The sequence below is a fragment of the Nerophis lumbriciformis genome, linkage group LG34, assembly GCF_033978685.3.
Source record: "Nerophis lumbriciformis linkage group LG34, RoL_Nlum_v2.1, whole genome shotgun sequence".
NCBI lineage: Eukaryota > Metazoa > Chordata > Actinopteri > Syngnathiformes > Syngnathidae > Nerophis > Nerophis lumbriciformis.
In genome coordinates this window covers 19,209,195-19,233,418 of record NC_084581.2, presented here as the reverse complement: position 1 = coordinate 19,233,418, position 24,224 = coordinate 19,209,195, and the positions used below count along the sequence as shown (strand labels likewise).

The 24,224-nt window shown below is 39.6% G+C and overlaps 1 protein-coding gene across 6 annotated transcripts in view; it reads left to right on the top strand.

Moving 5' to 3' along the window:
- The window catches only part of LOC133576485 (SAM and SH3 domain-containing protein 1-like), a 487,427-nt gene that overhangs the window by 392,814 nt on the left and 70,389 nt on the right, over positions 1–24,224 (top strand). For all 6 annotated transcript variants that reach the window (XM_061929754.2, XM_061929753.2, XM_061929760.2 and 3 more), the window contains exon 2: positions 5,126–5,254. In XM_061929754.2, coding sequence (XP_061785738.2) covers positions 5,126–5,254 — 129 coding nt within the window. The remainder of the gene's footprint in view (positions 1–5,125; positions 5,255–24,224) is intronic.

Here is a 24,224-nt window from a genome sequence, read left to right as displayed (position 1 = left end):
TGCAAGACACTGCCGATAAACAAGTCTATACAGGTCTATTTTCGTACACACTGGATTATAAGGCGCATTAAAGGGGCCATTTAAATGTTTTTTCTACATTTAAAGGGGAACATTATCACAATTTCAGAATGGTTAAAACCATTAAAAATCAGTTCCCAGTGGCTTATTATATTTTTCGAAGTTTTTTTTCAAAATTTTACCCATCACGCAATATCCCTAAAAAAAGCTTCAAAGTGCCTGATTTTAACCATTGTTATAAACACCCGTCCATTTTCCTGTGACGTCACATAGTGAAGCCAACACAAACAAACATGGCGGAAAGAACAGCTAGCTATAGCGACATTAGCTCGGATTCAGACTCGGATTTCAGCGGCTTAAGCGATTCAACAGATTACGAATGTATTGAATTGGATGGTTGTAGTGTGGAGGCAGGTAGCGAAAACGAATTTGAAGAAGAAACTGAAGCTATTGAGCCATATCGGTTTGAACCGTATGCAAGCGAAAACGACGAAAACGACACGACAGCCAGCGACACGGGAGAAAGCGAGGACGAATTTGGCGATCGCCTTCTAACCAACGATTGGTATGTGTTTGTTTGGCATTAAAGGAAACTAACATCTATGAACTAGGTTTACAGCATATGAAATACATTTGGCAACAACATTGCACTTAGAGAGTGCAGTCAGCCCAATTTTCATCAATTAATATATTCTGTAGACATACCCTCATGTCAGCAGGCCAGGGAAGCTAGGGTCGATATTCTTCTCTTGATCATCTTCGGGACGGTGTGAGCCAAGACATCCAGGGGGGTTTAGCTCGCTCGTCTGCGGGAACAAACTGCCGCCATTGCTTGCCGTGCTACCGAGGTCCTTTGTCCCTGAATTGCTCACACACTTCGTCAGATTCAATGGGGGTCTGGGCAGATTTCTTTGACTTTATCGTTGGAAATGCATCTGCTTTGAGTGTCGCAGGATATCCACACATTCTTGCCATCTCTGTCGTAGCATAGCTTTCGTCAGGAAAGTGTGCGGAACAAACGTCCAATTTCTTGCCACTTTCGCATCTTTGGGTCACTGGTGCAACTTGAATCCGTCCCTGTTTGTGTTGTTACACCCTCCGACAACACACCGACAAGGCATGATGTCTCCAAGGTACGGAAAACAGTCGAAAAAACGGAAAATAACAGAGCTGATTTGACTCGGTGTTTGAGAAAATGGTGGATTGCTTCCCGATGTGACGTCACGTTGTAACGTCATCGCTCCGAGAGCGAATATTAGAAAGGGGTTTAATTCGCCAAAATTCACCCATTTAGAGTTCGGAAATCCGTTAAAAAAATATATGGTCTTTTTTCTGCAACATCATGGTATATATTGACGCTTACATAGGTCTGGTGATAATGTTCCCCTTTAAAACACTTCCTTGTGGCCTACACAACATGTAATGGTGATTCTTTGGTCAGCATTTTGCATACCGGTAGATTATATTTTACAGACCGTGATGTGATGTCAAGCTGTTCTGACTGTCTCTTCAAGATGCGCCGTTTTGTGGCTCCACTTTGACATCGTCGTCTCCCCGTCATCCTTTGTTGTAGTTGTTAGCACTTCCATCGCGTGGCTACTGACAGATTAAGTTAGAAACTACACGCTACTTTATATTTTCAAATTGCAAACAGCGTAGGATGAATGTCCCACAACAAGAGGATGGAGAAAGAGAAGGAGCTTATTCACTACGGTGTCGGTGCGGACTACAATAGCGGACGCGCACAAATTTTAGGGACTTTAGTAGACCTCAAATACACATCAGCAGGTACCAAGAAAAGGTAAGAAAAGTTTTCTTAATAGGTCCTAACAAAACGCCATATAATGTCTCCTACTAGGTGACACTGACTACGGTAGACATACTGCGCCGACAATCCATCAAGCGGTGCAGCTTCGTAGCTTACCGAAATCGTACTAAAGCATATTCTCAATGAAACATCAACGTTTTGGTCTTACTGGTGCTTGCTAGTCATTTATTGAACAGGCTTTATTCAACCTGCGGTCTGTTATGTGAGACTGCCATCTACTGGTCACGCTTATCATTACACTATGTGTTGTCTAAAATTAGTTCAAGGTCAGCACAACCAGAAATAATTCATACACAAGGCACACCAGGTTATGAGGCGCACTGTTGATTGTTAGAAAAATGAAAGGTTTTTAAGTGCGCCTTACGATCCAAAAAATACGGTACAGCACATCGCTGTGCTGTTATTTAAACCCCATAAGCTGAGATAGGCTCCAGCACCCTCCGCGACCCCAAAAGGAACACGCGGTAGAAAATGGATGGATGGAAGTTGAGTTGACTTGTAATTTCTGTCAACAAAATGCTACAGTAACTGTAGGGGGTTTAGCCGACTCCCCCTTGAAATTTGGTGCACACCTTTAGGTAGGTCTAGGGTTGTCCTGATACTAATATTTTCGTACCAAAATGTATTTCAATATTTTTCTAAATAAATAACACCACAAAAAAATTCATTATTGGATTTATTTTAACAGAAAACCTTATGTTACATTCAACATATTTACATTTCTTCTTGCATAACATTTTTGGTATTAAATAACAGTAAACATACGAGACAACTTCTCTTCTAGTGGTAAGTAAGCAAACAGGTTACAAGATTGGTTAAAACGTCTGCTCGGGGACTTAGAAACTAATTGCCATTTAGTTATTGGCAGTTTGTGTAACACTTATACAACTTTGAGGATATCTGTATTACATGTATGCTAGCATGTTTTCCAAAGCATTTTTAAGCACAACATGAGGTGGAGGGCAAGCAACTATGCGTTTTAAGCGTTCAACAACTTGTCACTTGTCATCCAGCTAATTATTTTTACAGTATGACCCCTCCCTGCGATCTAGAACATATGACACATGCTCTTTACCAACAATGCACACACAAGACTGCTACAACACGTTCTTTCTTGGATGTTTTTTTTTTTTATTGCCCTTCTCAGTCAACATTGGGAGTCAGTCCCTCCCTTTTATTCAGGGTGGAGGTGCAATTACGTAATGCAAAGACATCTGAGTCGCTGTTTTCTATGTGCTTGTGCTGACCCCTGTTGTAATTTCACTGTTTTTTTAACAGGATGTATTGGTAAAACGTGGAAGAGCTTGAATGTTCTCATATAACTTTATCTGATAGACATAGACTTTCTCTTGTCATGGTGCAGATGTTTTATCATAGCCTCACCCTATGATGGATTATGGGATATTCTGCTTCCAGTCCATGCCTACATTTTACAACACATGCTTGGTGACACTCCCCTGAAGTTCTTCCCTTATTTTCCTAAAGGTCAGCTGTCTCAGAACCTCTTTAAAAACCTATTCCACAGGTGTAATCTGTTATTAACATGCAAACACATGGACTCAACTCAAATGCACATGTGCAGCCCAGACAAGGCATGCTCAATCGAGACTGTGCGTTCACGGAGATGGCACAGCGAGAATTCACACCTAGTGTACTTTCCTGCACATTCAGGAACTGCTGGAGATCCTCTTGTTTAATGCATGCATGTTTTAGCTGATTAAACCATGTCAGGGAGTTCTCCCATTGGGAGTCTCTGTTAGCTGATTGCATGTGTTTAGACAGAGCAGCTTTACTCATATGTTGGGAATGGGCTGGATTGCTTCCAGCCCAACTGGACGCTTGAGAGGGAATGTGTGTGTTTGGTAGCATTGTTACAGTAATACTCGCCACACCTGCTTTGGCTGTATTTGTGAATCTGCTGTATGCAAATGTGTGTTATCTCAAAATTTAAACACACATTTCCAAAGAATACCTCGGTCACAGTGATCCATTCATTTGTCGCCTGGCATCGGTTTAGAAAGTCTGAGAGGGACTGTTCGGACCCTCGCACAAGTGACTCAATGCTGGTTGTCTGCCTGGCGGGTGGGGTGGTAGATCAACACTGATGAATATTCATTGGTTGTGCCTCCACTGCAAGGGTGACTTACATTTTGAAGAAAAAGTTGCTTAAAGTTCTGCAGAATGTAACGTTTTTGATTCTCAGTTCTCATTCTAAACTCACACAAAGACAGGAACTGAACTGCTGCAAGTGGAAGTGTGTGTTTTGGTTTTGGATTTAGGAAACAACTGAACGGGGAAAGGGCATCTGAACCAACCATAGTCTGGTACTCACTGGCCTGACAAGAATGAGTAAATGCCCAAATAATACAGACCTTTTTATAGAAATGTATTTTCAAGCTTTCAGTTTGTTGTGAAAGTATGTGCAGTGATTATTCAGTTAGAACAATGCGTGTGTGCACTTCCATTGTTTGGGGCTTGGTTGAAACAGTTGTGGTTTGTGTACACTATTTATTAGGGTTGTCAAAAAAAAAAAAAGTTTAATAAATTGCAATTAAAGTGATTCTTAATCGATTCCAAAAATCAATTTATTTTTATTTATTTATTAAATATACTGTATATATATATCCTGTCCTGTCCTGTCCAGCCACTCAAGCAAATCATATTGTTGATGAAGACGCCCATATCTGTTGTACAGGTTTACTTTAGAAAAGTGTGGGATACCTCTCTTGTTGTCCTATTTAAATGGAGTATAGTAAATGGGTTATACTTGTATAGCGCTTTTCTACCTTCAATGTACTCAAAGCTCTTTGGACACTATTTCTGCATTCACCCATTCACACACACTGATGGTGTGCAAGGCGCTAACCACGACCCATCAGGAGCAAGGGTGAAGCTTCTTGTCCAAGCACAACCCTTAAGTTGCTGGCACAGCTGCTCTATCACCTTAGCCATGCTGTGATTTAGTATATGTTTGGGTAGAATTTTATTCAACAAAACCAGTTTTCTTTTAAGTAATACATAATCACAGCTGTTTATCTATTTATGGAGGAATGTTGTTAATCATAGAACTGGCACCCAAAAATATTAAAAAGTATTGAGTTTTAATCAATAATCGCTATGAATCGAGAATCGATTCTGAATCAAATCGTTATCCCCAAAAATGTAATTGTGTGGTGTCCGAAGATTCACAGCCCTACTATTTATGTTTCAAGCTTTTGTATATAATGTTGAACAGCCTTTTGAAATGAAAGCAAATGTTTCCCTTTTTCCTCTCTACAGGATGGTTCACTGGGGAACATAGATGACCTTGCTCAGGAGTACTCCGAGTACTACAACACGTGCTTCAGCGACGTCAGCGACCGCATGGAGGAATTACGCAAAAGACGAGTCTCCCAAGACCTCGACATGGTAAACATGCTCACTCGCGTACACATAATAGATTGTATGACAGTTATATTTATAACTCTTAAAGGCAAGGAAACCCTAGCACACAAACCTCGTCCAAAGGGATTGTAAATCAATGCAGCGTGCGTGTGCAGTTCGGGTGTCCTTTTCACATGGATGTAGGGTAGTGGGGCACCTCTTTGGTTGCCTAGCTCCACACAAACACATGAAAGAATGCAGAGAGTGCTGCCACTGAAGGCCCTGTTCGTACATTCTACCCAGTGGGACCACGTGTAAACAAACTAGGCACAGTAGAACCTCTAAGCTCGAACAGGTTGCTATTCTAACTTACTTAAGCGAAAGTGGCGAGCGTTGCATCACATAATCAGTAAACACTGCTTGTGTTACGGTTATCTTATTGTACTTAGCATTCAGGACAGGGAGACAATATGTGCTGTTTCTGGTTCAATGGTAGCCAGCTTGCTCCTACTCCTACTGTATTGGAGTGTGAGCGTGAGTTCCCTCCTTTCTCACTTCCTCACATCCACACCTATATTCCTTCCCTGACTAAATTCAATGCCATAACCGTGTCTCTTTTAGAAACTTCACTGAAAGTAAGCTCTCTCCCTTACAGTTCTTCCCATTCCTACCGTGTTCTGTGTTGCATAATGTATTCCTGTTGTACTCATGTCTTTATGTAATTGCCACTTTTTCAAAAGATTTCCTTTAATTAATGATTTTGCCTCTGTCTTGCTCTGAGCTGCTCCAACTTTAGTGTCTGCTTTGCCAGCTGATTTGCCAATTCATTACCCTGTATGCATTTGTGAGCCGGAACCCATAGAAACCTTGCGCTGGTATTCACCCTCTCAATATTTCATATTTGTCATGTCGCTATATCTTGTCTGCTTTGCAACCTAAAATTTTGAACAGAGATTAACCTTAAGTCAGAGCAGACCAACACCTTTTTTTTAGCTGACTCTTCTACCCACTGTAGTGCTGCTGTGATTGCCAATGGCTCAACTGTAAACACTGCCAAATGGTTCTGTATTTTGTATTCCAACGGTCTTCAACTATCAGTCATTATGTCCATGAAATAAATTACTCCAATATCTCAAATAGTTTGGCTCCAAATTAGCCTCCTTCAACCCATGAAAACACCTTAATCTAATCGTGTACAGTTTTTGAAAAGTCGGACTAACACACCTGGATTATGCAAGGCGGTGTGTGCGGCCGGAGAGGACCCTTCGCATCGCGCATGCGCCAGTGTCAAAGTGCGAGATATAACCCGGAAGCAGCTACCATTCAATAAAAACATAAGCAACAATTGAGACTGTTTATTTGCTTCACAAATTTAAAGTACATCACATTTTTAAATGCATCGATGGTAGAAAAAACAGAAACAGAGATGTATTTAAGAAGGTAGCTAAGGCAATGTAAAATGCTGGCTTAATTCGGACTCCCAAACGAAATACGAATGAGATGCAATAGAAAATGAAGCAGGTATGTTAAAGGCGGATAACAAAGCGCACACAAACCTCTTTACACTGCATTTGTGCACCTCAAACTGGTTATAAAAAACTCTATTGTATTCCACACAAACGGCATGATAGTCCAGAACAATAGCAACCTTCATTTGGAACAGTATCAGTCGGGGCACGAACGGTCTTTTCCTACGGATTTAAAACTCCTTCCATTAATCCACAGAGCCTTTTGAAAAAACTCTGAGACATTCAAGAGTATTGTTTCCATTATTCTCCGTCCGAAAATTCCTCCGTAAAAAAACTCTCCCACCTTGCTTCGGACCTGCATCCACTCCGATACATTCTTGGTAGTAGCGTCATGTTCGTAGCACAATTTAAGATCAGTTGTTGATGCTGTCTGATATTTAACAGGGGCATCGCCATTAGAGATATAATATTTGTAATCTGTGCCAATATTACAGCGGACATCACGCACAAAAATTTGTAAGGATCCGCAGATGCCTCGTGTGACATCATAGGTAAACCGGAAAAACAATACATTTATCTGCGCTGAAAGAAAATACACTGGAAACAATGCTGGCAACATGTACATTCCATGCTAGCCTAGCGTCCATTCACCCACCCAAAAACCTGAATTAATTAAATTTTGTTCTATTACTTGGTCATACAATGTCATAGGAGCAAGGACTCTCCTCTTCCGCGTAAACACAATTTTTTTTGTTTTCCCCACTGAAAACTTAAAACCACACAGAAAAGACCATTTTTCCACCATACTTACTGCCTCTGGCTGCACGGTGTAAGAGGGGTTAGTACGTGTGCCTCACAATACGAAGGTCCTGGGTTCGATCCTGGGCTCGGGATCTTTCTGTGTGGAGTTTGCATGTTCTCCCCGTGACTGCGTGGGTTCCCTCCGGGGACTCCGGCTTCCTTCCACCTCCAAAGACATGCACCTCGGGATAGGTTGATTGGCAACACTAAATTGGCCCGAGTGTGTGAATGTTGTCTGTCTATCTGTGTTGGCCCTGCGATGAGGTGGCGACTTGTCCAGGGTGTATCCCGCCTTCCGCCCGAATGCAGCTGGCATAGGCTCCAGCACCACCTGCGACCCTGTAAGGCAGTGGTTCTCAAATGGGGGTACGGGTACCCCTGGGGGTACTTGAAGGTATGCCAAGGGGTACGTGAGATTTTTTTTAAATATTCTAAATATAGCAACAATGCAAAAATCCTTTATAAATATAAATAAAAACCTATCTTTTTTTCCAAATAGTTCAAGAAAGACCACTACAAATGAGCAATATTTTGCACTGTTATACAATTTAATAAATCAGAAACTGATGACATAGTGCTGTATTTTACTTCTTTGTCTCTTTTTTTCAACCAAAAATGCTTTGCTCTGATTAGGGGGTACTTGAATTAAAAAAATTTTCACAGGGGGTACATCACTGAAAAAAGGTTGAGAACCACTGCTGTAAGGGATTAGCGGTTCAAAATGGATGGATGGACTTACTGCCTCTTGAATTTTATTTGTGATGTAACAAACATTTCCACCAAGTTTCCATAAAGCTCCGTCATTTGCAAATAATGAACGCCCATCACTGCCTTCAACATGTTCAAAGATATCATTGATCATAAAAGAAAGTACGATTGCGATAATCACACTCCATCGGGGCGTTCTATTTTCCACATGGTACATTCTCAACAGCTCGGACCCAGCTGTAACCTGTATATACCTACGAAAATTGTACAAGCACATATACCCTATATATTGTACTAATGTCACAATATGAGATGTATTCAAAGGTACATTGCTGCCAAAGCGTCAAACATTTTCATGTGATGTGTCTGTGACCCATGGCTCTCCTCCAATGGAAGTAGGAAAGGGCAGGAAGTTTGAAGTCTGTGCTAAAACTACAAATGGTCACCTATGCTTAAAGCATGACGCAACGTTGGAATATAGCTCACACGCTGCACCAGTGTTGCACTTTTTCAAAATCTCAGCAGAAACTTGTTGGTTCCACCTGAGCTTGTCTTTGCCAGCGCTATGTTTTCTAGTGAGTAGCGTGTGTTTGTTTTTGAAAGCAACAATGTGGTTTTGGTTGACAAGGACTGCTGATTTTTTTAAATGTGCCTTCTAATAACTGCAGACACATCAAAGTCATTACAGCGGAAACGCTGATGCATCTGTTTGAGGGTTCTCTCTGTTTGGTCTTTGGGATAAATATAGTTGTCTCTATATACATACTGTAAATCACCTCAATATAATCTGAAACAGGCTCATCCTCCTCGGTGGATAAAATCTGGGAATATAAATTACCAAAACTGAACTGACTGGGCCCCGAGCCTAAAGGAGGAGGTGGACTGAAGGGAAAAGCGTTGAGGCAAATGAAGAGAGGAGTTGAATCTGAGCGCCTGCAGCTGTCCCGACACTCTGTAAATGTTGGCAGCAAGATAAAGAGAAGAGAAGGGAAAAACATCACGGGTCAGACAACACCTCATTGAAGAGCTCGCAAAAGGAACTGCATCAACCCACACTTGATAGATTTTGCTCATCCACCTTTCTAAAATTGGCTGTTAAAAAGAGAGAGTGAGAATATGTTCTAAGGTCATATACCTGTTGACTTATTAAGGTCGCAATCAATGTTATAAATCTGTTAATGGCGAGGCATTTAGAAACTGGCTCTCCTCACGGATGAGGCCTTTAAAAGAAAAGGCCAAAGTCTTGTAAAGGGCACAGGAAGATGGTGATGCAATTTGGTCTTGAATACACCTGCTCTATCTTCAGTTTGTGTGCCTTTCTCAGTCTCCAATTTAAATCACCTTTCAGTACTATTTTTCCAAAACTCCAGTCATAAATAAGCTACTGTAGACATGCCAAACTTTTTGCTGGCATTTCTCCTTGTCCACAACCTAAGATTGTGTAAATAAACTCCACCCAGTAGCACAAATGAACAGCTTTGAATAGGCTCAACATTTCCGTAGTCAAGTCCAACACAAGAAAATAGACTCTCCTAAATTGCTCCCAATGACCATGTTTCTCTCTCCATTTACAGGATAACTCTGTAATTTGGGCAAACAACATGATGAATTTAATCTAGACTGGCTCTCTGAGACTTTCCTGGTCACCTGATTGGATGTTTGTCAATTTGTGACTGAAAATCGACTCTTGGATAACTTAATTTTCTGTTACTGGTCCATTATGGTAACTTATTATTAATCCAACTAATACGTATTTTCTCATGAAATGCTTATCTTGGACATTGGTAAACCTGTGGTTCACAAAATTGACTTTCGTGCCATTGGCGTAGGATAAACACAGAGTGGCTAATTATCTTCTGGTCCCTTTTGGTGAGCGATGTATTCAAACTTTGTTTTGTTTTTGCAGGATGCGCCAGCTAGCCTTTTAGGGGCCTCTCATTAACACAACAATGTCTGTGTCTTTCTTTGTTCAAGTAAAACACAGTGTTCCCCCCTGTTTAGAGCTGATGATGGAGAATCGCAGAGCTCAGTATCCACTTCCTGCCTGGCCCCTCATGTGTTGTTTCTCTTATATCTTCATCTTTGCATGGAAGCAAAGGGGGTAAATAAACATCCCCTCGATGAACGGGACCTATGGATTAGTATCTAGCATACTCGAACTGTTTCCCAGCAGTCTTATAGGTTGATGGATTTTGGTGGGATGTTGATGGCATGGATTTTCAAACCACATATGCAGAACTGTAAATCTTCATACCTCATACTTGCCAACCATGAGACCTCCGATTTCGGGGGGTGGGGGGCGTGGTCGGGGGCGTGGTTGGGGGGCGGGGCTAAGAGGGGAGGAGTATATTTACAGCTAGAATTCACCAAGTCAAGTATTTCTTATATATATATATATATATATATATATATATATATCAAGTATTTCTTATATATATATATATATATATATATAAGAAATACTTGACTTTCAGTGAATTCTAGCTATGTATATATTTATTTTATTATATATATATATATATATATATATATATATATATATATATATATATATAAATAAAAGAAATACTTGAATTTCAGTGTTCATTTATTTACACATATACACACACATAACACTCATCTACTCATTGTTGAGTTAAGGGTTGAATTGTCCATCCTTGTTCTATTCTCTGTCACTATTTTTCCAACCATGCTGAACACCCTTTCGCAGGTACCCAGAAAGGTTTCGAGTACCACCAAAAAAAACTGAATCTCTGAAGACAGCATAAAAATCTGTGTTAAAGGTGTACAAATACTGTTTGTATAATAAGCATGTTATTTTTTTACAAATGGGGGTTAAGAGTTCAGTACTAAAAAAAAAAAGAAAAGAATGTGGCTTAGGTACAGTTTTTTAATTGAGCTGCTGCATTTTTTGGTTGGGTTGTTTATTTATTTAGAGTAACTTCTATACATTTCTAAAAGGGGAGGAATGTAATAGTGATCTATTTTTGTCTGTTGCCATCTCCTGGTGAATGTTGGCTATAGCGTACTAAGGTTGCTTTTTGGTTGGCCAACGATTTACGTGGTGTTGCGCACCTGACGTCACTCAGGTCCGCATGGAGCTGGAGGGGGCGTGGCTTCCAGCTCCGCCTGAATTTCGGGAGATTTTCGGGAGAACATTTGTCCCGGGAGGTTTTCGGGAGAGGCGCTGAATTTTGGGAGTCTCCCGGAAAATCCGGGAGGGTTGGCAAGTATGATACCTACTCTCGTAATAAGAGACTCGTCGATCTTTAATAATAATAATAAGTAATCGTTTAAAATGGCAAGTTATACAAGTGGTTACTTGTCCCAATCAGCATTGTTGGCCCAACACTTGACTGATTGCCTCAAATCTGATCTGAATTTGAGTCCTGATCCGATACTTTGACAATAGGTTATGGAACTGAAATGTTTTAAGCAAGTAACTTAGAACAATAAGACATTTTAATTCAGCTTATTTAATTACATTTGGAATTTGCTAGTATAAACCAGATGATATATTAAATTTGTGGTACTAGTCGTGGTACAATGTTTTGCGCAAAATAAAGTGAATAGTGCAGGATAACTAAACAAAAGTAAAAACTACTGTTGGCTCTCATTTAAATAATTAGATTTTTGCCCTTAACCTTACTATAACAACGTATTTCCTGAGTTTGTGAACAATAACAACATTTACAAAAAAAGCTCTAGCTTGACGGTTAGCTGCTTCTTGTAGCGTCTTATTGTGTAGTGTAGCATGTTTAGCTTTTCATCCTCTTGTAGTCCTGCAGTGACAATGATACTTTTAAGAAACTTAATTTATTTTCCGCCCTGGAGGCAAGGATTAGTAATAAAAGCGGCTCCGCAGAGTGGATGGACGTTAGTCTAGTCCTAAGATGACGTGTTCACTCCAGCTTGCACTTACATTCTTGCCAGTGCTGTGGAAATACACACACTTTCCTGGAATTCACACATTACCTGCATTTGTGTGACAAAGAATCCGGAAATGTAATTGTGTCTCCCTCGCTTTTGAAGGAATTTTTTTACATGAGTACAGTATTTAGGCTTGTGAACACCAGGACACAACAACGGTAAAAACCGTCTGGATTTGTCTACTCATCAACCAATCTCTGATTTGTATAGAAAAAGGAATCTATCAACCACTTACCCGATCCTAGTTTAACAAAACAGTAATCCTTTAAGGCATCTTTCAGTCCAGTTGTAGTCAAGTTTCTTTTTTAGTAGTATTGGCAACTTATAGTTACTAATGATAAGTAAAGATGACAGAAACAGAGAAAAGTGCTGAGCCACTTTGTCTTGAGCTGTTTTTGTACTGGTTTTGGATAATTGTTTGTTTTGGACCCATTTAATCTTTAAAATACTAGGTTTAACCGCAAATAATTTGGCTTCAAATCCATTAAAGTTATTTTTTAATTCATTTTAGCATGTATGCAATTCTTAAAACCTACTAATTTAGAACTTTTGACAATGTCAGAAATGTCCGACTTTTATTTTGTCCTATATTCAAGGTCTGGATTGGAATCAACAGATGGCACCAAACGACTTCTCCTTAAGCAAGTCAGAGCAATTATTCTTGTCACTCATAGGTTATTATTGATGCTGTTAAACTGGCATTTCATCTTAGAGATTCTCTTGTATTGCTTGTTTAGTAAATAAGACAGTCGTTTGTACAGGTGGAATCCTGTAAGCCTGCCGAGACCAGCTTGTGAATGGTTAATTTCTGATGGGTAATCACAGCCTAAATATAGAGTATATATAGTATATTCCGGATTGACAAACTGATCCGGAAAGCCGGCCAAACTATTGGCATGCAGTTGGAGGCCTTTATGTCAGTGAGGGACAGGGGGACACTGGACAAACTGCAGGCCATCATGGACAATCCTGCCCACCCACTCCACCAGACAATTGAGGGACTGCAGAGTTCATACTCCAACAGGCTTCTTCAGCTTCGTTCCTACAGTGTTCGATTCAAGAACTCCTTCATTCCGCACTCCATCCAGCTGTATAATCACTCGCCATACAGCAATAGATGATATCTGTCTATTACCTGACACTTTCTATGTTAGCTACCTCTCTTTGTTTATAATGTTTATTTTCTGCTGGATCTACTCTCTAGTTTATGCTGCAGCTGTTCCATAAACTGTAATATTGTACATGCTAATTGTTATATATTGTATATATTATATAAACATATAATATATCAGTATAAGTCATATACTGTACATATATTATGTAAGTATTACATATATGTTATATTTTATATTGCTACTACGGTACATTTTTAGTCTATTTTATACCTGCATTGTCCTTTCCATCCTTTGTAACTGAGCTACTGTGTGGAACAATTTCCCTTGTGGATCATTAAAGTTAATCTAAGTCTAAGTCTAAGTAGATTAATTATATCAAAAATAATTTTTGAGCAGTAGAAATACATTATGAAAACCTTTTTTTGAATGTCTTTTCAAAGTGCTCATATGTCCCTTAATTTACGTTCTATAATCATTTGGTGGTGACATTATTTATAAAAAAAAAAAAGTCATGAATGTTTGGTTTCTTGGATGTCCAAAGTGTGAAGTGTTGCCTTTAGGGGAACACCAGCGGGCCAAGTTCTTTGTCAAAGTGGTTCATTGAGGTTAAGACACTACAGAGGAGAAGAAAAAACAGGTGCTTGTTTGTTCTTTCCACCTTCGGGCCTTTTCACCTCGCAAACATAGCACGCGCTCAAACAGCGGCCCTTTTGTTACTTTTAAGATTTTCTTCAAATAGTGCCGGCACGCCTTCAATGTTGGGATAACCAGTGAGCAGGTGTTAGATTTGTGTTTCTTGTGGTGTGGTTTATTAGTCAGTCTCCAGAAGGTGACTCTGTCACAGGAATTTGTAATAACTCTGGTGTTTCTCTTTTGAATCGCTAAATAATGTTGATCCAACAGGTTTTGGAATGCTTCAGACTGTTAAACAAGCATGCCAGTGCTGCAATACAAAGACACAAAACATGCGAACCTTTTGGAGCAGTAGATGGTAGAGCTACCTAAAGACATGTCATTGTGTTATCTGTTGAGCCAGTTCCGCGTGCTTGAATCATGTCGTACTGGTCCCACAGCTAACGTCTTCCTTTTTGTTTAAGCTCGCACCAGGCTTTCCGGTTGGTGCCCGTTTCTTCGTCGTCCTAACTATCCACACCACACTTGCCCACCCAGACTCATCGGACCGTGCCAGCTGGCATACGTTTGCTAAGCCACCTGGTCTTGCGGGTTTTGCCGCATATCCGCCTACTTTTTTGCTTGCGAGCTTGGCATCGACATCACTGCAGTAACTCCAGCCGATAGTGGACTTTATAGTTATGTTTGGACGTAAATGTTTCTATTTAACACACTATCCTTTTCACTAAGCATACTGCTAAGGGGGCAGTTTGGATAACACATAGCCTCATGTTTATAAAGTACACTTGAATGTGATATCCCTATAATTGCTCTGTCTTTAATAATGTACAGCACAAGAGAAGACAAATACCACTTCAGGGAAATATCATATCAATATGTGCAGTAAATATAGTACTAATATGAGCAGTTAAAAAAAATTGTAGTATAGTACAGAAGAAGTACAGATGTACATAGCGTTTATTTTGCATACTGGAAACCATAGTGTCTATCGTTTATTATAAATCCATTCATGTATTGTAATTTAAGAAGTCCTTAATTATAGGCGATTAACTTTATTATTACTATTGTTATAATGTATGTTGATGACACATTCTAGCTGTCATGCACATTTTGACAGCGCCAAGAAAACAAATGCGTCCTTAAAGCACTGTAGAGTCCCGCCACAGTACAAAGCCAGTAAGTCAGCTACATATATGTATTTAGGTATATATGTAACAGGAACATTTTATATTAACATGTAATATTAACGTATTTCGATCATTTTAAGCATTTGTTGACGTATTCATTTCAAAAACACATCGCTTTTTCCTTCACAACATCACTGATTAGTATTCACAGTGGAATGCACTACCAACAGACCTTAAAATTCGAACTTCCCTACTAAATTTTAAAACTGCCATAAAATCAAGGCCCAGCTAAACCTCTACCTGATCTGAACCAACATTGATCCCCAGCAACTTTCCGAAGCATCAAGCAGGTTTATATGTGGTTATAGTGTATACATCCTAGTCACGTCCGTTGTGTCCTTGGGCAAGACACTTCACCCCTTGCTCCTGATGGCTGTTGGTTAGCGCCTTGCATGGCAGCTCCCACCATCAGTGTGTGAATGTGTGTGTGAATGGGTGAATGTGGAAATACTGTCAAAGCGCTTTGAGTACCTTGAAGGTAGAAAAGCGCTATACAAGTATAACCCATTTATCATTTATTTATATATTTTCTCATTCTGTTTTGCACACTCTTGGAGTCAACATGTACATAGTGTCATGTTCATAATGTATATAACCCCCCCTCCCCCCATTTTTTGTATATATTGTTTTTCAGATCACCTGACATGTATACTGTGTATATGTACATAATTTATCAATTTTTTAACATAATTTTTTATATACATTATACAGGTTATATATCTTTTATTATTGAATGTTTCAAATGTGATGAATATTTAATGGACCACAATGGAAACAAGCCTTTTGGCTTTTTGTGCCATCCATTTGCCTTTTTAAAGCATTACATGGATTCAATTCTTTAAGATGTCAATAAACTTCTCAATCAATTAATCAATTCACTGCAGACTTTATGAGAGCCAACCAACATAAGAAAACAGCACTTACTGTACAATGTCTGCTGTCATTAGGATGTTCCTATATTACCATTTAGATGAATCCTTGCACAGAAAAAAGGGGGGCGGAACCAAGCTCATACCACGCGTCTTTTTTTTGGTGTCTTTCACGCCATTTATGGGTCTAAATTGGATGCCAAAGTGTACCAACATGTCACATTATGTCTTCATCCTTCTACTATTCAGGTAAAAGGCATTATTTATGATCTAGAATATACTTTCGAGCTCCGATTCGTGAAAGCAGCTCACCGCAGCCAGCACAAGCTGTTAGCGCCTTCTAAATGCCGTCACTAAAAATTGTTCGTCCGTGTTAGCGCTTCAAATAACTATATTGCTAATACTTGGTTAATATTCAAGTCACGAAATGTAAATGGAGTATTGTTGCTTTTTGAATGCATTTTTCTTCTTCTAAATGCATGTTCAAAATGCACCGATTCATCGTCATTGCCCTTTCCTCGTTACTTTTGTGACTCAAAATACTGCCTTGCGACTTGAAATGAAATTTACAGCAGCTTTTCAGAGCCTTATATTGTGTGCGTGTGTGGCTTCCGATGTGAGGCAGCATGAACCTCATTAACTCAAAGCACACCCATTGCTGCACTCCCCTCACCTGATCTTTTGATTTAATTCAGTCACACATAGGCAATCAGTGCTGCTTTCACAAACACGTGTGTGCCTGCGCACACACATCTGCGCATTCACATGCGTGCACAACAGTTCACGCCGAGGTAAATGGGCCAGTCTCGTTAGCTGATGCTGCCAAGTTCATGTAAAGGATACCCTTGCTATGGGATTCATTTGTGTGAACTAAGCAAATACCCACCACCTCCCCCAAAAACAAAATTTTCTCACTTTAAACTGAGCTAGCTCTATCTCCTGAAGCTCTTGCATGAATTTTTCATGATCGCCCAGTCCCTCTCACAAGATCTAAGGGTTTGGTTTGATTTTTCACTCATCTTCTTCCCTGTTTCACACTTTCAAAGCCTCCTCCTGTGTCGAAGATGGTGCCCACGGACGGAGTGGGAGGAGCTTTGTGTCTGGGTCTGCGTTCTCCGTGGTGAAATGTATATGAACCATTTGTCAGATGGTGTGCATTTTGCACCCTTTTAAAAATAGATTTTGCATTGGGCAGAGGAGACTGGTACATGCCAGACAGATACCATCAAAGAAGAGCTGATAGTAAAAGCAATCTCTTGCCGCTTTATGTGAAACTTTGTGATGTGTCAAATTCGAGCACACACCTTTACCTTGTTGACGGTGGTTCATGTTGTGTGCTCACACACATAAGTCTGTGCGGTTCAGTGGTTTGAACACAGCCGGCTGCCAATGTTGTTTCAAGGACAGATGTGTTGTTAGTTTTTAAGTTTTGCCTCACAGCAAGGCTGGGAATGACAGTAACTCTGTTATCCCGAGTAACGTTAAAACGATGATAGCATTACGATACAGATGGTCGATTATGACAAGGACCTGTTTCACATTTACAACCATGCTTATGCAAATAATTAATATACAATTAATAAAAATTAAAAAAAAATGAATTTTTAATGCTCACAAATCTAGCTTATTTACCAAAAAATTTTATACGATCAAAATACTGACACAAACCTGGTTTTCAATGAAGACCAAGCACCCTGCCTGGGATAAAACTACATATGATTAGTACATGATTGTACCACAAAATGCCAATACTATAATATGTAATATAATGTTATAAAATTATAATAATATAAAATGTAGAATGATCAGCCTCTACCCATTATATAGACCAGGGGTGTCCAACTCATTTTAGATCGGGGGCCACAAGGAATGAAATCTACTCCCAAGTGGGCCGGTTTGGTGAAATCACGGCACAATAACTTAAAATTAAAGACAACTTCAGATTGTTTTCTTTGTTTAAAAATAGAACAATCACATTCTGAAATTGTACAAATCATAATGTTTTTTTGGTTTTTTTACAATTACCTGTTGCGGTTAATAGTATGTACACTTTATTTCTCGTTATTTATATTTTCTGAATAATTTATGTGATGATGTTCATCAGTCAACTCATTGGTGTTAATTTTCAATCTATCTAGATAAAAAAATTATTTTAAAATCAAATTACAGTATGTTATTTAAGTAGTTTGATCATTTTCCTCGATTGATGTACTAACATCATGTGGTTTATTTTGTACATATGTAGCATCATCTACAAAGATACAAATAATTGCTATTGTGACATCCAGTGGACACATTTAGAACTGCTGTTTCTTTCATTAAAAAATTTTAGGTTAATTTTTATACTTAGCAAACTCATCCCGCAGGCCGAATAAAACCTGTTAGTGGGCCTGATCCGGCCCTCGGGCCGTACGTTTGAGACCCCTGATATAGACCCTTTCAGTGTCCATTTTTCAAATGTCAAGTCTTAAAACCTTATTTTACACCTTGGCCTTCATCCCAGCTTGGTACCTTGATTTATTAAAATATTTGATTTGTTTGAGTATATTTATTTGTTTGATAGTTATCTTTTAAGATGAAAATTTAAAAAGTCTTTATAAATACATGTATTTACTCTTTTCAGGATACACTCTAAATACATGCATTTACTCTTTTCAAGATACAATTGCACAATGTTTCCGACTATTTCTTTTAATACATATAATTAATACATTTAGTCGTTGATAAGAAAGCTGTAGATCAGAGGTTTTCAAAGTGTGGCACAGTGAGAATAAAACTGTTTACTCTCTCGCCATAGGCACTAAACATCATTAATTTTACCTTTAAACATAACTGAAGTGAGCTTAGCACTTCTTCTTTTTTAAATGTTTTTCTTTATTGTTGTCAAGCACTGTAAGACGCTGCTGTAGATTATGCTGGAGGTTACCAGGATGCTTTAGAATCGCATAAACTACAGCCATCATTTTCTTGTCATTCACAGCTAAAACATACATATTTCGCAAAGTCTTACCATAAAATGCTTTGCTGACATTCATTATTTGTCTCGCTGGAACTTTATAGTAGAGCGGTGTACAAAGCGATCCCATATCTTTTCTACATGCATCCTGGCAATGTAATGAGGCCACTTCCTGCTCTCCTTCTCTGCCTGTTCTATCACTTTGGAGAATAATTTGACTTTCTGTTGGACAAATTGTATGTAGGCTGTTTTTGACATTTTATGAATAACATTTTGACAAAAAGTAAGACTGTAACAGACCAAGAGATGAACAGACTAATGGGCCTGAAGGATTTGTCATACCTAAATTAAAGATGTCTTTGCAGACATATGCACCTTATGAAGATCTACTAATTTTTTTATGACCCACTGCACACTTCTTCACTTCTTCTTCTAAAGAGCTCTTAAAGAAGGTTATGTCACGTGTGACCCTGCCCTTTAAGTATTAGCTTTTTACTTACTCATTCTCTAAAGCCCAGTCAAATAAGTAAAGAGGTCATGCTGATAAGGACGAGTGGCCAAACCTGTATAGGAAAGTATTTTTGACTTATTTGTCTTTATCAAATATATTTAATGTTTGGCGCAGCTGGACAGGAGAAGGAGGGGAATGAAAGAAGAAGAAGAACAAAAGAAGACAGAGTGTGAAATTGTGGCGACAAGACAACAAATATTATTTATGTATATACAGGTAAAAGCCAGTAAATTAGAATATTTTGAAAAACTTGATTTATTTCAGTAATTGCATTCAAAAGGTGTAACTTGTACATTATATTTATTCATTGCACACAGACTGATGCATTCAAATGTTTATTTCATTTAATTTTGATGATTTGAAGTGGCAACAAATGAAAATCCAAAATTCCGTGTGTCACAAAATTAGAATATTACTTAAGGCTAATACAAAAAAGGGATTTTTAGAAATGTTGGCCAACTGAAAAGTATGAAAATGAAAAATATGAGCATGTACAATACTCAATACTTGGTTGGAGCTCCTTTTGCCTCAATTACTGCGTTAATGCGGCGTGGCATGGAGTCGATGAGTTTCTGGCACTGCTCAGGTGTTATGAGAGCCCAGGTTGCTCTGATAGTGGCCTTCAACTCTTCTGCATTTTTGGGTCTGGCATTCTGCATCTTCCTTTTCACAATACCCCACAGATTTTCTATGGGGCTAAGGTCAGGGGAGTTGGCGGGCCAATTTAGAACAGAAATACCATGGTCCGTAAACCAGGCACGGGTAGATTTTGCGCTGTGTGCAGGCGCCAAGTCCTGTTGGAACTTGAAATCTCCATCTCCATAGAGCAGGTCAGCAGCAGGAAGCATGAAGTGCTCTAAAACTTGCTGGTAGACGGCTGCGTTGACCCTGGATCTCAGGAAACAGAGTGGACCGACACCAGCAGATGACATGGCACCCCAAACCATCACCCAACCATGCAAATTTTGCATTTCCTTTGGAAATCGAGGTCCCAGAGTCTGGAGGAAGACAGGAGAGGCACAGGATCCACGTTGCCTGAAGTCTAGTGTAAAGTTTCCACCATCAGTGATGGTTTGGGGTGCCATGTCATCTGCTGGTGTCGGTCCACTCTGTTTCCTGAGATCCAGGGTCAACGCAGCCGTCTACCAGCAAGTTTTAGAGCACTTCATGCTTCCTGCTGCTGACCTGCTCTATGGAGATGGAGATTTCAAGTTCCAACAGGACTTGGCGCCTGCACACAGCGCAAAATCTACCCGTGCCTGGTTTACGGACCATGGTATTTCTATTCTAAATTGGCCCGCCAACTCCCCTGACCTTAGCCCCATAGAAAATCTGTGGGGTATTGTGAAAAGGAAGATGCAGAATGCCAGACCCAAAAACGCAGAAGAGTTGAAGGCCACTATCAGAGCAACCTGGGCTCTCATAACACCTGAGCAGTGCCAGAAACTCATCGACTCCATGCCACGCCGCATTAACGCAGTAATTGAGGCAAAAGGAGCTCCAACCAAGTATTGAGTATTGTACATGCTCATATTTTTCATTTTCATACTTTTCAGTTGGCCAACATTTCTAAAAATCCCTTTTTTGTATTAGCCTTAAGTAATATTCTAATTTTGTGACACACGGAATTTTGGATTTTCATTTGTTGCCACTTCAAATCATCAAAATTAAATGAAATAAACATTTGAATGCATCAGTCTGTGTGCAATGAATAAATATAATGTACAAGTTACACCTTTTGAATGCAATTACTGAAATAAATCAAGTTTTTCAAAATATTCTAATTTACTGGCTTTTACCTGTATGTATCATATACAGGGCAGCACGGTGGGAGAGGGGTTAGTGCATCTGCCTCACAATACGAAGGTCCTGAGTAGTCTTGGGTTCAATCCCGGGCTCGGGATCTTTCTGTGTGGAGTTTGCATGTCCTCCCCGTGACTGCGTGGGTTCCCTCCGGGTACTCCGGCTTCCTCCCACTTCCAAAGACATGCACCTGGGGATAGGTTGATTGGCAACACTAAATTGGCCCTAGTGTGTGAATGTGAGTGTGAATGTTGTCTGTCTATCTGTGTTGGCCCTGCGATGAGATGGCGACTTGTCCAGGGTGTACCCCGCCTTCCGCCCGATTGTAGCTGAGATAGGCTCCAGCGCCCCCCGCGACCCCAAAAGGGAATAAGCGGTAGAAAATGGATGGATGGGATGGTATCACATACATATGTATATGTATATATTTATGTATATATAAATGTGTGTGTAGCCGTGACGTGCGGTGAGGTTCATGGCTGGTGAGGCACTGACTTCATCACAGTCAGATTTACAAACATATGAACCCTAAAGAGTATCTTATTCACCATTTGATTGGCAGCAGTTAGCGGGTTATGTTTAAAAGCTCATACCAGCATTCTTCCCTGCTTGGCACTCAGCATCAAGAGTTGGAATTGGGGGTTAAATCACCAAAAATTATTCCGGGGCGCGGCGCCGCTGCTGCCCACTGCTCCCCTCACCTCCCAGGGGGTGAACAAGGGGATGGGTCAAATGCAGAGGACAAATTTCATTACACCTAGTGTGTGTGACAATCATTGGTACTTTAACTTAACTTTAACTTTACACATACAAACTGTAGCACACAAAAAAGCACATTTAATAAAAAAAACGTTATTATGGTCTTACCTTTACTTATAAATGAAGTCCATGCGCCGCTGTTGTGCTGGAAGAATGCACGCCCTGACGGGAGTGTTATATCAACTAAAGCCGTCACTTAAACTTTCCACGTGCAAGATTGAATCTATTTAAAAAAGTGTAACCGAGGGTTTATAAATGTCGCCTATGCTGTATGAAACTACAAAATAACAAACACGTAGGCTCCAGTTTACACGAGGACCACTTTATTTACCTTCTTTCAAAAACCTCCGCTCCACTCCGTGTCATCGCTTCTGCTCTTAGCGCCTTCAAAATAAGAGCTCAAGGCATATACTGTATAACAGCGCATAACAGGAACTTAACATCACAAAGAGGAAAGCCCATAAAAATAGGTTACAAAAGTTATTTAATAAGAAGCCAAAAAGACTGCAGGTGTACCTAATTCACAACTCCTCCAACATGAACACGAACATTATTGTTTTTGCACTTTTTGGCTTCTTATGAAATAACTTTTTAAAATAGATTCAATATTGCACGTGGAAAGTTTAAGTGTGGGCTTTAGTTGATACAACACTCCCGTCAGAGGGGGCATTCTACGGCGGGGGTGCAGGAGGCGGGATTACTGCGAGCCTCAGCCAGTGCGTCTTTTGCAGCCGTTTTATGATCGCTCAGCACAAGAAATATGTTACACGCATACAGTTGTTGACAAAATACACTGTACATTATATACCTCAGCTAACTAAACTATGGTATAATATATGTATAATATAGTTCATATAGCAATATGGTCTCACTGCACAGCAGGCCAGCAGTTAGCCGAGTCCGCAATCCATGTTGAGGCACAACGCAGTGACGTGCCTCAACTGGCTGCTGTTCACCGCACCGTCTTTTCTCAGTATTTGAACGGCAAATGTGAAAATTCAGCGATTTTGAATAAAAATTATCTAAAACTGGTGAAGTTTTGTGTGTGTGTGTGCATATATGCATGTATATACCGTATTTTCCGCACTATAAGCCGCACCGGGTTATAAGCCGCACCTTCAATGAATGGCATATTTCAAAACTTTGTTCACCTTTAAGCCGCACCGGGTTATAAGCCGCACCTACGCTGCGCTAAAGGGAATGTCAAAAAAACAGTCCGATAGGTCAGTCAAACTTTAATAATATATTACAAACCAGCGTTCTAACAACTCTGTTCACTCCCAAAATGTAATGTGCAAATGTGCAATCACAAAAATAGTAACACTCAAAATAGTGCAGAGCAATAGCAACATCAATAACTCAACGTTGCTCGAACGTTAATGTTAAACAACACACAAAATAAACATTTAAAGCTCACTTTCTGAAGTTATTCCTCATCCATAAATCCCTCGAATTCTTCTTCTTCGGTGTCTGAATTAAAAAGTTGGGTTGAGTTCTGCGTTGTACGCGTGTCTCTTAGTAGGAGCCATTTTGTGGTCTTTACAGAAACACACAAATAAAATGAAACGTAATATCCGCGCGCTTCTTCTATGGGGGCGGGTGCTTACCTTGGCGGTTGCTTACCGTAGAAGAAGAAGCGCTTCCTCTTCTACGGGGGCGGGTGTTTACCTTGGCGATTGCTTATCGTAGAAGAAGAAGCGCTTCCTCTTCTACGGGGAAAAAAGATGGCGGCTGTTTACCGTAGTTGCGAGACCTAAACTTTATGAAAATGAATATTAATCCATATATAAGGCGCACCGGGTTATAAGCCGCACTGTCAGCTTTTGAGAAAATTTGTGGTTTTTAGGTGCGGCTTATAGTGCGGAAAATACGGTATGTGTATGTACATATGTTGTATGTATATATATTTGTGTACATAAATGTATGTATATATGTGTGTACATATACAGTATGTATTTATATCCTGTATATATGTGTGTACATATACATTATGTATGTATGTATATGTCCTGTATATATGTGTGTACATATATATTATGTATGTATGTATATGTATGTGTGTACATACATGTATATACGTGGGTGTACATATATGTATATTTATACGTGTATACATGTATGTATAATTATACGTGTGTGTACATATATGTATATTTATACATCTGTGTGTACATTATATATAAAGTCAGTGCCTCACCAGCTGTGAACCTCACCGCACGTCACTGATAGATATATATATATATATATATATATATATATATATATATATATATA